This window comes from Neophocaena asiaeorientalis, unplaced genomic scaffold (genome assembly GCF_003031525.2).
Source record: "Neophocaena asiaeorientalis asiaeorientalis breed wild unplaced genomic scaffold, Neophocaena_asiaeorientalis_V1.1 scaffold407, whole genome shotgun sequence".
In the NCBI taxonomy this organism is placed as follows: domain Eukaryota; kingdom Metazoa; phylum Chordata; class Mammalia; order Artiodactyla; family Phocoenidae; genus Neophocaena; species Neophocaena asiaeorientalis.
In genome coordinates this window covers 277005-289373 of record NW_020174060.1, presented here as the reverse complement: position 1 = coordinate 289373, position 12369 = coordinate 277005, and the positions used below count along the sequence as shown (strand labels likewise).

The following is a 12369-nucleotide window of genomic DNA, read 5'->3' as shown; positions in this document are numbered from 1 at the left end:
TTTTCATTATTATAATATGAAATAATATGTTAACACTTATGTTACAGTGATCTGTGATCAGTGATCTTTGATGTTACCACTGTGACTTACTGAAGGCTCAGGTGGTAGGTAGAAGTTTTTAGCAATAAAGTATTTTCAGATTAAGGTGTGTACACTATTTTTTTTAAGACATAATGCTACTGCACACTTAACAGACTACCGTATAGTGTAAACAGAACTTTTATATACACTGGGAAACAAAAAAAATTCATGTGACTTGCTTCGTTGCGATATTTGCTTTATTGCGGGGGTCTGAAACCGAACCAGAAATATCTCAGAGGTGTACCTGTATTTCTAATTTTATTGCATTCACAGAATATTCACAGATTGTATTCACAGAATACGATCTATCAGTGATATCTGGTTTTTTTTTAACATTGTCCAATAAGTGGGACTGCTGTATTCACTGGCTCTGTTTCTTGATTTTCTCATATTGTAAGATTTCCTGAATATGCTCCAGTGATGGCCAAGAGAGCAGTCCCATTTTATATAACCCTCTCCAGGCATTAGGGAGAAGTGACTGTAAACATATACCAATCAGGGAGAGGCAATAGGAACAGAAAGAAGATCCAAAAGGGATATTTTTGTTCCAACTCCAGCATCCTTCTCAGGGCATGAATCCAATCAAAACCAACATTCACGCAACAAGGCCATCTACCGGGTCACTGGGGGGCTGCAGAGAGATTTGCACAGTAAAAGTGAGGGAGAAACCAGAGCACCGGCTGGACAAGCCAGACAGCCCCGGACCCTGTCAGCCCCCTCCTGGGAACATGTGCTCAGGCATCCCTCAGAGTTCCCGAGGTTCATATTTTGCCATCACCCTGGCCGGAGCTACTGGGTCCAGAGTGTACCTGCCCCCGGGATGCCAGCTCAAGGCTCACAAGCCACATCGAAGTGTGGGGAGAATGAACTCTGTCCAAGGGATGGTGACTAGTCACACCAAATCTGTCTCTGGGATTCTGTGGGGGAGACAGAGAGGGACACACAGAGCAGAGGGCGGAGATGTCAAGGGCAGCAGCAGAGAGAACAAGCGTTATCCTCGAAGCAGCAGGCACCGTGAGCTAGCGCGGAGACGAGGTGGGAAAGCGACGGCCATGGTGTCCCGCTCCACCAGCCTGAAGCATGCTGCTTCTTATGTGCAGATACAGATTGAGCGCTCCCCAGCCCCCGGAACTCTATGGCGTCCATTCCTCCTGCAGGAGACCACAACGCACACACCCCCAGTAATTTCCGGGAGTGCTTGCATGCAGTGGAGGCTGCCTGTCCCCTCCGTCCCTCAGCCACTGTCTCTGCCACCTCTCAGGACCCACGTGCACCGTCATGCCACCTGGCTCCGGAACGCCTCTTGTCCCACACACCGACACAGTTCACGCTGCTCCTATAAACTAAGGCGCTCTTGAACCTGCGTGCTTGAAACCTGATCTCAGGAGTTGCTGCTTGTCTCCTAGCAGATTTCCACAGGCTGGGGAAGGACCAGCTCAGCCCCTCGGGTCTTTCCCACATCTCAGAGGCCCCTGTCCCCAGGTGTTCTGACCAACAACAGCCTTTTAAAAATGATTATTATTAAACACAACAGCTAACATGCTGGTCTGAAGCATCTGCGTTTGAAATGCTACCCAAGTCTAAAGCTAGGTCGAGAAAAGCAGTGGGTATTTGCTCTACGTGGGTTTCACCATCTCACAAAGCACATGGCCACCTCCAATCTGTCCATCTACCAGCAGCTCTTTGATGAAAGCCTACAGCACCACACAGAAGTAAACAAAGATGCTACTCACGATCTCTTGCCTGTGCAAGATCCTTGGAGCGTGTATCTCGCTGAGACACTGCCTTAGGTTGGGGTCCTTGGAAGCAAAGCCTGAGTCAGGGATTCTGTTCAAGGGGAACGAGAACTGTTGGGAGGTGCTCTCTGCAGAAGGGAAGTGGGAAGTGGGCTCAGGTGGGGGAAGGAGCCAGGGATGTGGTCTCAGCAGGAACCCAGTGTCGCCTGTTCCCTCGGGAGCCCCGAGCAGAGGCTGCACTTGGAGCTGGCCCCTCTGGGGTCAGCAGTCACTCGCAGTGGCAGAGGTGGGCCGGGGGCAGCCCCCTGAGCTAGGCAGCTGTGAACCATTAACAGCCGATGCCCACAATAGCTTGGAAAGGGGATCCAGCGGGGCACACAGTCTCCATGGCACACATCCTCTCACTTGGGCGTTATTAGGGTGAGGAAAGTGAGGCTTCGTGATGTTTTGAAGGAGGGTCATAAGGTGGGTGCAAGAGACCAGGTGGAGGAACTGCTCTGCTTTCTCGGGGCTAGCCTTTTCCTGGGCTTTTCTCTCCTGTGCTGTGTTCTGTGCTAATGGAAAATTCTCATAAAGCCAGGCTGGGCCGGCCAGGTCAGGATGGGCACGGCTGATGAATGCTCTGGTGCCCAGGGCAGGGGAAGGGGGGCGACCGTGGACGGGATCCTGGACCCTGGTGGAGGCAGCGTCTCGTCTCTACACCCCACAAGCTGCCTAAGAGAAAACACACTTCAGTCTGCTCCCTTTGGACAGTAGGGTCGATGGCATGTCAGAGTCAAAAGGTCCCCCTCAAAGAGGGGGGAAGTGAGGTAGGGCAGACCACCTGCACACACGATGACGGCCTGGGCATCTTGTTAAAAGGCAGTTTCTGGGACTTCCCTGGTGGTCCAGTGCGTAAGACTCTGCACTCCCAGTGCAGGGGGCCCGGGTTTGATGCCTGGCCGGGGAACTAGATCCCGCATGCATGCCACCAACTAAAGAGTCTGTGTCCCCAACTAAGACCCGGCACAGCCAAAATAAGTAAATATTTTAAAATAATAATAAATAAAAAACCCGGTGGTGTTTTTGTATATATTTTTTTAAATGCCGTTTCTGATTAGAGTCGGGAGGGGGGCTGCGATCTTGCTGTTATAACAGGCCACCAGGTTGCTGGGCAGCCACCTGGAGTCCACTCGCCCGCCTTCTCGCTTCTGGGCTTCCCTGGTGAACCATCCCTTCCCCACGCACAGACCACAGGCTCCAGGCGGAGCTGACCCTCTCCAGGCGGTGTGTGCCCAGGCCTGGCCATCCAGTGCGTGGCGTTCCCCAGGCCTGGTGCAGTCACTGCCCTGGCAGCAAGCATCGACCGATTCCAGCAGAAGAGAGTCAGCCCTGCAAGGGGTTCAGACCATCAGGGAAGGAGCTGAGCCCGAGCTGGCGGAGGGCCCAGCTACTGCCCGCGCCTTCCTGCCCCGCGAGGTGGGGAGGCAGCTGACATGGAGGAGAGCAGAGCCGGCGTCACGGTCAAGTCCCCGCCCTTCTCAGTTACGGAGCCTGCGGTTCCCCTTTATGGTGTTCGTGGATTTGAGTTGAACAAGGATCCTGCCTGATTCACCTACATCAGCCCCGGGTCTCAAAAGACCCTGTCGTTGCGTTACTAGCACTCAGGACCCTCGTTGGCTGATAGAGACAATTGATGCAACCCCAAATCTGAATCAAAGAGTAAGGCACAGAAGGAAGGTTCTGGAGTGAGCCTTGGCCATGAGCAGGCCCAGCCCCTCACCAGGAACAGGAGGAAGATGGCTCATCCAAGTCTCGGCAGCGCGGTGGCAGGCCTGGCGTAACTCCAGTCTCCAGAGCCTTCTGCCGCAGAAGACTCCCGGGCTGTGAAGTGCCAGTGGCCAGGCCCACCCGCAGCAGGAGACAGTGGCAGGACAATGACGGCACCCCTGCCCCTACGTGGGGCTTTGCAGCGCGCACAGTGTGTATACACATTCATCCGATTCTCACAACCCACGAGGCAGGAGGAACAGATAAGGAAACCAGAGCGAGGAGAGAGACGCGACCAGCCAGGGCCTCTGCGTGGGGATGGGCCAGCCCTGGAGCGGCCCAGCACTCAGGTGCTGAGGGAACCACCTCGAAGGTTCTCAGCAGGTCTGCCTCGCTGTGCATTGAGCAAGCTGCCGGGGGACTACCCCAAGGGGCCCCGGTATCCATTACGCACATCCAAGTAGTGGGCATTATCCATATGGGGGAGGCCGAGCTGACTCACTGCTGTGGCTTTGGAGCTATGTGACCTTGAACGTAACTCCTCAAGAAATGATGGAGGTGGAGCTGGAGGCCACCTCCCTGCTCCCCGCTGAGCCCCAAATGACCACTCCTCACGTGAGCTGATGTTGAGAGAACATTGATTCCCCTTGGTCAGCTCCAGCAAGCGTCAGCAACCTATGGAGACGTCCAGCCTGGACATCCATTGGCACACGCTCCCGCGGAGTCGATGGGGGTGGGGTCTCTCCTGTCCCACTGCCCCGAGGAGGGGAGAACCCAAGGCCTCCTGCAGCTGTTACTGCCCAGGAAAGCCAGCCCACAGCCAGTAAGATACACTCACCAGAGGACCCACGTCCCCCTCCCCGTCACACCTCCCATCACCTCCCATCCCACAGCCTCCAGCACTGGACCCACCAGCCAGTCGGCAACTACTTCCTGAGTGTTGTGAGCCCTGCCCTGTGCTACACCCTGCTGGGGGTCAAGAAGGAATGACACAGCCCTTGCCTTCAGGGAGCTCCCAGTCTCAGTGGAGATTTCACACACGCGCACACACACACACGGGAAACGGGAGTACCGTAAGTCCCCTACATACGAACGGGTTCTGTTCCAAGAGCATGTTCGTAAGTCCAATTTGTTCATAAGTCCAGCAAAGTTACCTTAGGTACTCAGCTAACACAATTGGAGGGCAAGCTGCAATTTCATTCACGCCAGACGCTGATGGAATGGACACTCACATCTTTGAAAGTTCGCAATTTGAAGGTTCGTGTGTAGGGGACTTACTGCATAAGACTCCACACGAATTTCAGGCGTGTGATAGTGTGTTAACACGGGGACTGTTCAGAGGAGGACGGAACGTGGGCTTGGTGGTCGGGAAGGCAGCCTGGTGGAGAAGAGGGCTTAGCTGGGGGTGGGGGGGGGGCACAGGCCAGAGCAACAGCAGGGGAAACAGAGGCAGGACCGAGGAGGGAGATGAGAGGAGAAGGGGCGTCTGTGAAGGTCCCCTGGGTTGGGCCAAGGATCAGAGAGAAGGAAGTTCTGGAAGCACAGGGCCTCATTTCTCTGACCTCCCCCAGAGCAGCCTGTTATCCCAGAGCCTGGCATGTGGCAGACGGTAAGAACCTACAAGCGAACTGCACTGGAGACAGGAGCCCATGGGGGCCTCCTGGCAACCCTGACCAAACCTCAGCTCAGCCCTGGGACCTCTCACCTCAGCACAGCTCCCCACGCCCCGCAGCACTCACGTCCCTGGGATTTGACCTACATTTCAGGACTAAAGGCCTCTCTCCACCTCCAAGGGTTTCGCTAACCATAAGCTACTTCATGAAGTCTGGTTGTCATCAAAACCCAGCCCCGCCCTAGTCGGTCCCACCTTTTCTGATGGGTGGTCCAGTCTGGGGAGGCTGGGGAGCTCCAGGCCAACCTGCACAGGTGTGAAGCCCAGAGGAGCCCTCGCCCTGCTGCTGGCCCGGCACCCCTCCTCCTCCTCTTCTGCTGTGAAGTCCGGACACACAGAAGCTTGTCTGCCAGCCTCTCTCCCTGCCCGGAGCCAGGGGGCCCCAGCAGGGAGGCTCTACTTCCTCCCCAGCCCTCCCCCTATCCGGCCGAGCGCCAGCCAGGTACAGCCCCAGCAAGCAACCGCAACCCAAAGAAGACCAGCCCAGCCCAGCAAGCTTCCAGCAACATCTGGGGAAGGGAAGTGAGGCTCCAGAAACCTGATGCGCTGTTTGTTAGGTTTGGGAGAAAAGAGTGACTAAAAGAGGCCCCTCCTCAGAATTCTTTATTCCTGAACAAGGGAAGGAAGGGCAGGGATTGGGGAGGGCAGGGGATGAAATGCTACTCGAATGGAGGCCCTGACCTGGGGCTCTGTGTCAGGTAAGGAAGGAGTGGCGGGTTAGTCCCGGGCCCAAGGATCTCGGCCTGAAGTCCAGGAGCTCCTGGGATTGCTCGTAGATTCTTGCATCTACGTGACTATCTGTGTCTTCCTGGGGAGAAGGTTCATAACCTTTGCCATCTTGTCAGACGGCTTCACGACCCCAAAAGTGTTAAGAACGTTGCTCTGAAAGGAGAGTGAGGCCTGCAGGTATGTGCACACCCGGGGGAAGGTCTTGTCTCTGGAGCCGAGTCTGCTACCAACTTGCTGTGTTCTCCTAGGCAGTTCACCTCCCGTCTCTGGTGGGCCAGGCGGGAGCAGAGAAGCAGGCGTCCCACACAGGCACCGTCCCTGCTGCCACGGGAGAGCGGAGGTTCACAGCCAGGCAGTCAGCACGAGCTCTTCTGCGGCTGTGACTCCCAGCAGGTCCGGGGAGTTTCTCCACCAGGGCGCAGAACCTGCCTCCAATTCCAGGCTCCATGTGTCCCTCTGCTGGCACCTCCCGAGGTAGGTCTTCTTAGGGGACGTGTCCTCATGCCGGGGCACAGGCCCAGGGCCCCATTCCTAGTCACTGTGTCAGATGTGCCTTGCACACAGCCCAGAGGTCCTGTAAAGTCCTCATCTGTTCACAAAGGCAAAGAGACCAGGGTCAGGTCTGGAGTGGGACGTGGCCCTGCCCAGCCCCCGTCAGCCAACTCTCCAGGGCTATGAGGGAGCAGTCATGGGCCCCCTGCACCCGTCCAGGGCTTTGATTCCTCTTAGCCCCTACCAAGCACCCAAGCATTACTAATCCCATTTACCAATGAGACAACGTGGGTTCAGGGCACTTGGTGACTGGCTCCAGATGTCCTGGGTCCCGATTTAATCTCTTAATCTCCACCACTAAGTACTAGTCCACAGTGCAACAGCCACCTAGGGGCAGCAGGCAGAGGACAACTGATCGCTGAGAAGCCCCGTGGCTCTAAGGAAGGGCAGAGCGCAGGGATGGGTCTCCAGCGCTGAGCATGGGACTGGGCGTGGAACAAGGGCTCTATGAGAGCAGGTCCTCTGCCAGTCCCCAGCTTCCTTCCTCCCAACCCACTACCCAGGATGCCATGTCCCCTTCAGACACCCACAGCCCCTAGCAATGCCCCTGCCCAGGCTCACATTCCCACATCCCCAAAGTCCCATTTTCCCACCTGTAAGAGCCTCTCTTAACAATGATACAGTAGAAATGAAGGGTCTTGGGGTCCAGAACCCAAAATGAGGTCCAGGTTTCTACCGCTGCACCGCTAGCTCCTACGTGTGATTTAGGGTCAGCTTGGGTGAGTCTCAGTGTCCTTGTCTGCCAAATGGCTGAGAAGCCCAGGCCTCCGAGCATCAACTTGGAATCTGAGGCCCGGGGGACGGGTCCTGGCTCTCCCCTTTCTCACTGCATGACCTCGGCCAAGCCTCCTGGGGAGCCTCCCTTTCTTTTGCCCAGATGACCCCAGGACCTCGAGGCTCCGACCCGTCCCACTTCCATCTCTCCTCAGTGCTTCCAGCTGTCCCTGAGCCGCACTTGAGATCACTGGGCTCTTCCCATTAAACATCTCAGTGTCCCCTCTCTCTGCCGCAAAGTCCTTTGTAGAGCAAATGTGAGTCTCCAAGGTAGGACCCCTGCCTTGGAAACCTTCCACACCCTTGCTCTCCCTGTTCGTCCCCAGGACCCAGTTCAAGCCATCAAACTGCCTTGGGCGACACCATTCACCTCGCCTCCCAGAGCACTCTGCAGTCTGTCCCCACAAGAGCCGACAGTCGGCATCACCCTGTATGAGCGAGCACCCCAGGGGACAGGGCCTGTGGCTGTGCTCTTCCCGAGAGCCCTGCACAGCACACTGCTTGGCACACTGGGGCGCTCAATTAATGACATCACCCTCTCTTGTCTGCTAACAGCAATTACAATCCTCACAATATACCAGGGAGGAGGACCCCTCACCGTTAGCCCCAACTCACAGATAAGCAAACTGGGTCATGAAGTGAAATGACTTCTCAAGGGTACCAAATAGTAAGCGCTGGTGCCAGGAGACCCTAGGGGCTGGGGGTGGGCTTGAGGATTGTGGAGAGTACCCTCTCCAGGTCGCTTTCAACTCTGACATTCAGGAAGTGAAGATCTAGTAAGAAGCTAGTCGTAGACGTAGGAGCTCACTACGCCCCACCTCCCTCACCTGTCCCCACCTGACCCCGAACAAGTCTGAGACGGGCTCTGGCCAGCGCCGGGTCTCACCTGCTCTAAGCTGGGTGGGCCTGCGGAGGAAAACCAACGCAGGGGCCCAAAGCAGCCGTGTGCAGCCAGCCAGAGGGTCCTGGGGAAGGAGCGGAAGGAGGCGGCCCACTCCTCTGAGACCCCAAGCCAGCCCTCCCAGTCTCCCGGGATCCCAGCCACAGAGGGGGCCGAAGCCCAGCGCCATCTCCAGAGGTCACGGATGCGGCTCTGGGGCAGAAAACAGCCGGAGGCAGCAGGTCCAGCGCGCATCAGAGCACGCGGCCTAAGTGGGCCGCCTGGCCCTCGGGCCCGTGGCCGTGGCTGCGCTGGTGGGTCTTGAGCGAGCCTTCGCGCGCGAAGCTCTTGCCGCAACGGGCGCAGAAGTAGGGCCTCCGCTCCCCGAAGACGCCGGGGCGGCGCGGGTGCGGCGCGGGCATGCGCGCGTGGGTGCGCTGGTGGTTGAGCAGGAAGCGCGGCTCGCGGAAGCAGCGGCCGCACTGCGCGCACTGGTGCGGCTTCTCGCCGCTGTGGATACGCTGGTGCGTGAGCAGGTTCTGCTTGAGGCTGAAGCAGCGCCCGCACTCGGGGCAGGGGAAGGGCCGCTCGCCCGTGTGGGTGCGCTGATGCACCTCGAGGTTGTGCTTGACGCTGAAGGCCTTGCCGCACTCGGGGCACACGAAGGCGGCCGCGCGGCCCACTCCGGCATGCGCCTTCTGGTGCCGCACCAGGCTGGGCTGCTGCGAGAAGGTCTGGCCGCACAGTGGGCAGCGGTGCGGCTGCTCCTCCGCAGGGTGGTGGATGACCAGGCCTCGATCGTCCCCCAGGCCCTCCTCCCCGTCCCCCACAGGGGACCTGTCCCCAGAGGACGCCAGTTCGGTCATGGGCACTTCCGGCTGCAATCACCGGCCCCTGGGGAGGCAGAAGCAGAGAGAGTAGTCAGGGGGCACCCGAGGATCATCCAGGCCCCAGCCTCAGGGAGGACACTCCCCTGGGCTCCCACGGCTTCCAGAACCCGCCACTCTCCAGTCCTGTTCGAGCCTGTGTCCCCCTGCTGGAATGCCCTTCTTTCTCCTCTACCCCTAATCACATCCTACCCCTCCTTCAGGCCTTTCTAAAATGACACTTCCTGCTAGAATCCTTCCTTGACCTCTCCAGCCCCTCCAGAGCCACGTGACCCAACCCTACGACCCTCACCCATCACGCAGCATGCTGCTCTGTCAGACCGCCTCTGTCTCCCTGCCCCGTGAGCACCTAAAGGACAGAGCTGCGTCCTTTTTTTTTTGCGGTACGCGGGCCTCTCACTGTTGTGGCACAGGCTCTGGACGCGCAGGCTCAGCGGCCATGGCTCACGGGCCCAGCCGCTCCGCGGCATGTGGGATCTTCCCGGACCGGGGCACGAACCCGTGTCCCCTGCATCGGCAGGTGGACTCTCAACCACTGCGCCACCAGGGAAGCCCAAGAGCTGCTTCCTTTTATGCCCCGCATCAAACACTGTGCCTGCCGCACAAGGCATTGAATAAACGCTGATGAGCAATATTCAGGGACTCCTGGTATTGTAAGTTATACTGAACCTGGATGCGTCTTATCTCTCCAACCAGATTCTCAAGAAGGGGGGTAGGGAGGTGCATCCCCAATCTGGAGGGAAGGGTGGGTCAACAGTGGTTTAAAGATATTTTTGCAAAGCTTCAAAAAAGTAACAAAAGCCCCGTAAACTTGAAAGTAACCTCAGTTAAACATTAAGGCAGCAGCTCTTTGTTTATCAAAATGAGGCATGCCTGTAAAAGGTTTGCAAGTCACTGAACCACACTGTGAGCTCCCAAAGGGCGGGTCTCAGCTTGATTCCTCTTGGCATCTGGCATCGCCCCAGCAAAGCCTGGCCCAAGGCTGAGGAACACTCAAAGCTCAACAAACACCCCCGAGTTCAGTTCCATCCCGTTCACACTGGTTCTCCTAAGGATCCTCTTTCCCAGGGCACTGTGTTCCTCTTAAATTGTTTCCCACTGTCCTCACAACAGCCCTGAGGAAGGGGCAGGTTTATTGAACCCCATTTTATAGATGGGGAAACTAAGGCTCAGTGGGGCCCACTTACTTGCCCAGGGTCACACAGCAAGGTGAACCAAGACTAGGCCTTAAGTTTCCTCACTGTCAAAATCCCTTTTCAACACAGTAGCTGCTCACCAGCTAAGTTTACACACACACACACACACACACACACACACACACACACACACAAGACCACCACCCTCCTGGCCACCATCACAGAGCCATCAATACCCAAAGGACCACTGCTTCTGGGGCACTGTCTGCGGCCACCACCCTCATGCCTCCCCAAAACCCTAGGCTCCTGCTCTGTAGAGCGCTGGGGCCTGCTGGGAGGGAAGGAGCTGGCCACTCCCCTGCATTCCCCCACCCCCAACTGGGAAGCTTGCTGGCCCTTCCCCTGTTCCTCCATGCAGACCTTCTCCACACTTCCAGATCTCTCTGCTAACCACAAGCTCAGTGGACCTATCGGCAGAGTGGGGTCCCAGAGGCACCCCCTCTGTCTCCCCCTACCCTCAGGCTGGGGTGGAACGCCACTCACCCAGGAGAAGGGGACAAGTACTACTTGCAGTAGACCCCACCCACAAGTCTTTCCCCAGGCAGCTGCATGGACGTTTGCAAAGACAGATCATCGCCGTCCCCTTGGCCAATCTCAGCCCGGCCTTGTCTCTGGGCAGCCTCCCCACTCCCCAGCTATACCCCTGACCAAGGGCCCCGCCCGCCGAGAGGGTCCAAGGCCTTGCCCCCCACCCCGTCTCCCCAAGGTTCCTCCATCCCATCCCACACTCACAGACCAGGCTGCGCCCCAGTTCCTCTGGCCTCCAACAGTGGCTCTTTCCTCGAGTCTGCGCTGCCCAAGGCAAATACGGTAACTCTCCGCAGCGCCTCCCGCGCCCCTTCTCCCTCACCCTCATAAAGACGGCCAGCCTCCCGCACCGCTGTCCTTTTCAAATACCGGCATTAATCAAAAGAGCTGACCCCACCCACCCGACCCCCCCCGCGCACAGCCTTGCCAATTCCTGAGGCCGGAGCGATCCTGGAGAAATATGGTAAACTCTGCGTCGCAACCCCACCCCCACTAAGATATGTAGGCCTCCCACTCTGCTGCAGCAACCCACCCCATTCCGCTACAAGCACCGGCTCCCTTAGGGAATTCATGCAACCCACTCCCTCCCGCTCCCGCAGCGGCCGGGGGGAACCACGCAACCATGGATAAATACATAATTAAGTCGCTGCGCTCGCCACTCCCGGAAAGGGTCTGCGCGGCTCCCGGCAAATACGGTAGCGCGCCTGCAGTGACCCGCCCCCACGGGCCGGCACTGGCCTCGGTAAATACGGTAATCTCCCGCCGAGGCCCCAGTCCTGGCCTGGCCCGGGACTCACGTGGCGCCGCCTCCCCAGCCCTCCGTCTCCTCCGCAACGCCGCAGTCGCCGACGTCGCCGCAGCCGCACAGCAGCCCCGTGAGGCTGGGAGGTCTAACTCGCCAACAACCCGGCTGGCGGAACAAGGAGGGCTGCGAGCCCAGCGCCCGCCGGGACAGGAGAGGGAACCAGGCGGGGGCCGGTTCGGGGGCAGAACGCCCCAAGGGCCGGGTCGCCCCAACTCCCTCCGGGCCCCCTGCCCCAGCCATTCCCGGTTCAGGATTCCCCGAGGCCCCAGTTCAGCAGTTAGAGCCTCATCCTCACCTCCCTCATCCTACGGCAGGGCTAATAGCCTGGTCAGGCCCGCAAACTGACCCCAGCGCCTAGGAAACTGGGTCTGGGGGCGCTGGAGGGACAGAGCCTTTCCTTGCAAGAGAGAGAAGGGAGTGAACGCAGGAACGCCCCCGGCAGAGCCTTTCTGAGCAGGGGTTTCATGGGTGGAAGACAGAGCCCACCCTACCATATGGCTCGGGTTATGCTATTAGGATGAATGGGGGAATAGAGGAGACACTTACACCCCTACGGTCCAGTCCTCTTCAGAACTGAGCCCATTATAGTCAAGACAAAGATATCCTGTGAAAGAGCCATTTATAACACCCAGGGGAACCAGCTGACGTGGACAGGGCGGGGCTGAATTCGTTTCCAAATGTCATTTAATAATACCGCTTACTTATATATTACTTCTCTTATTACAATGTCCTTTGTCATATATTATCTCGCGGGAGCCTTCCAATAATCTTGTGCCGTCT

The 12369-nt window shown here is 57.7% G+C and overlaps 1 protein-coding gene across 1 annotated transcript in view; it reads right to left on the bottom strand.

Annotated features, from left to right (window-relative positions):
- Nucleotides 1–8180: 8180 nt before the first annotated feature.
- Nucleotides 8181–12369, bottom strand: part of ZNF775 (zinc finger protein 775) — a 29663-nt gene continuing 25474 nt past the window's right edge. Inside the window, exons 4-5 of the mRNA XM_024754500.1 lie at nucleotides 11582–11816; nucleotides 8181–9058 (exon numbers count right to left, since the gene is read on the bottom strand). Of these exons, the coding sequence (XP_024610268.1) occupies nucleotides 8428–9058; nucleotides 11582–11816 (866 nt within the window). The 3' untranslated portion in view covers nucleotides 8181–8427. The remainder of the gene's footprint in view (nucleotides 9059–11581; nucleotides 11817–12369) is intronic.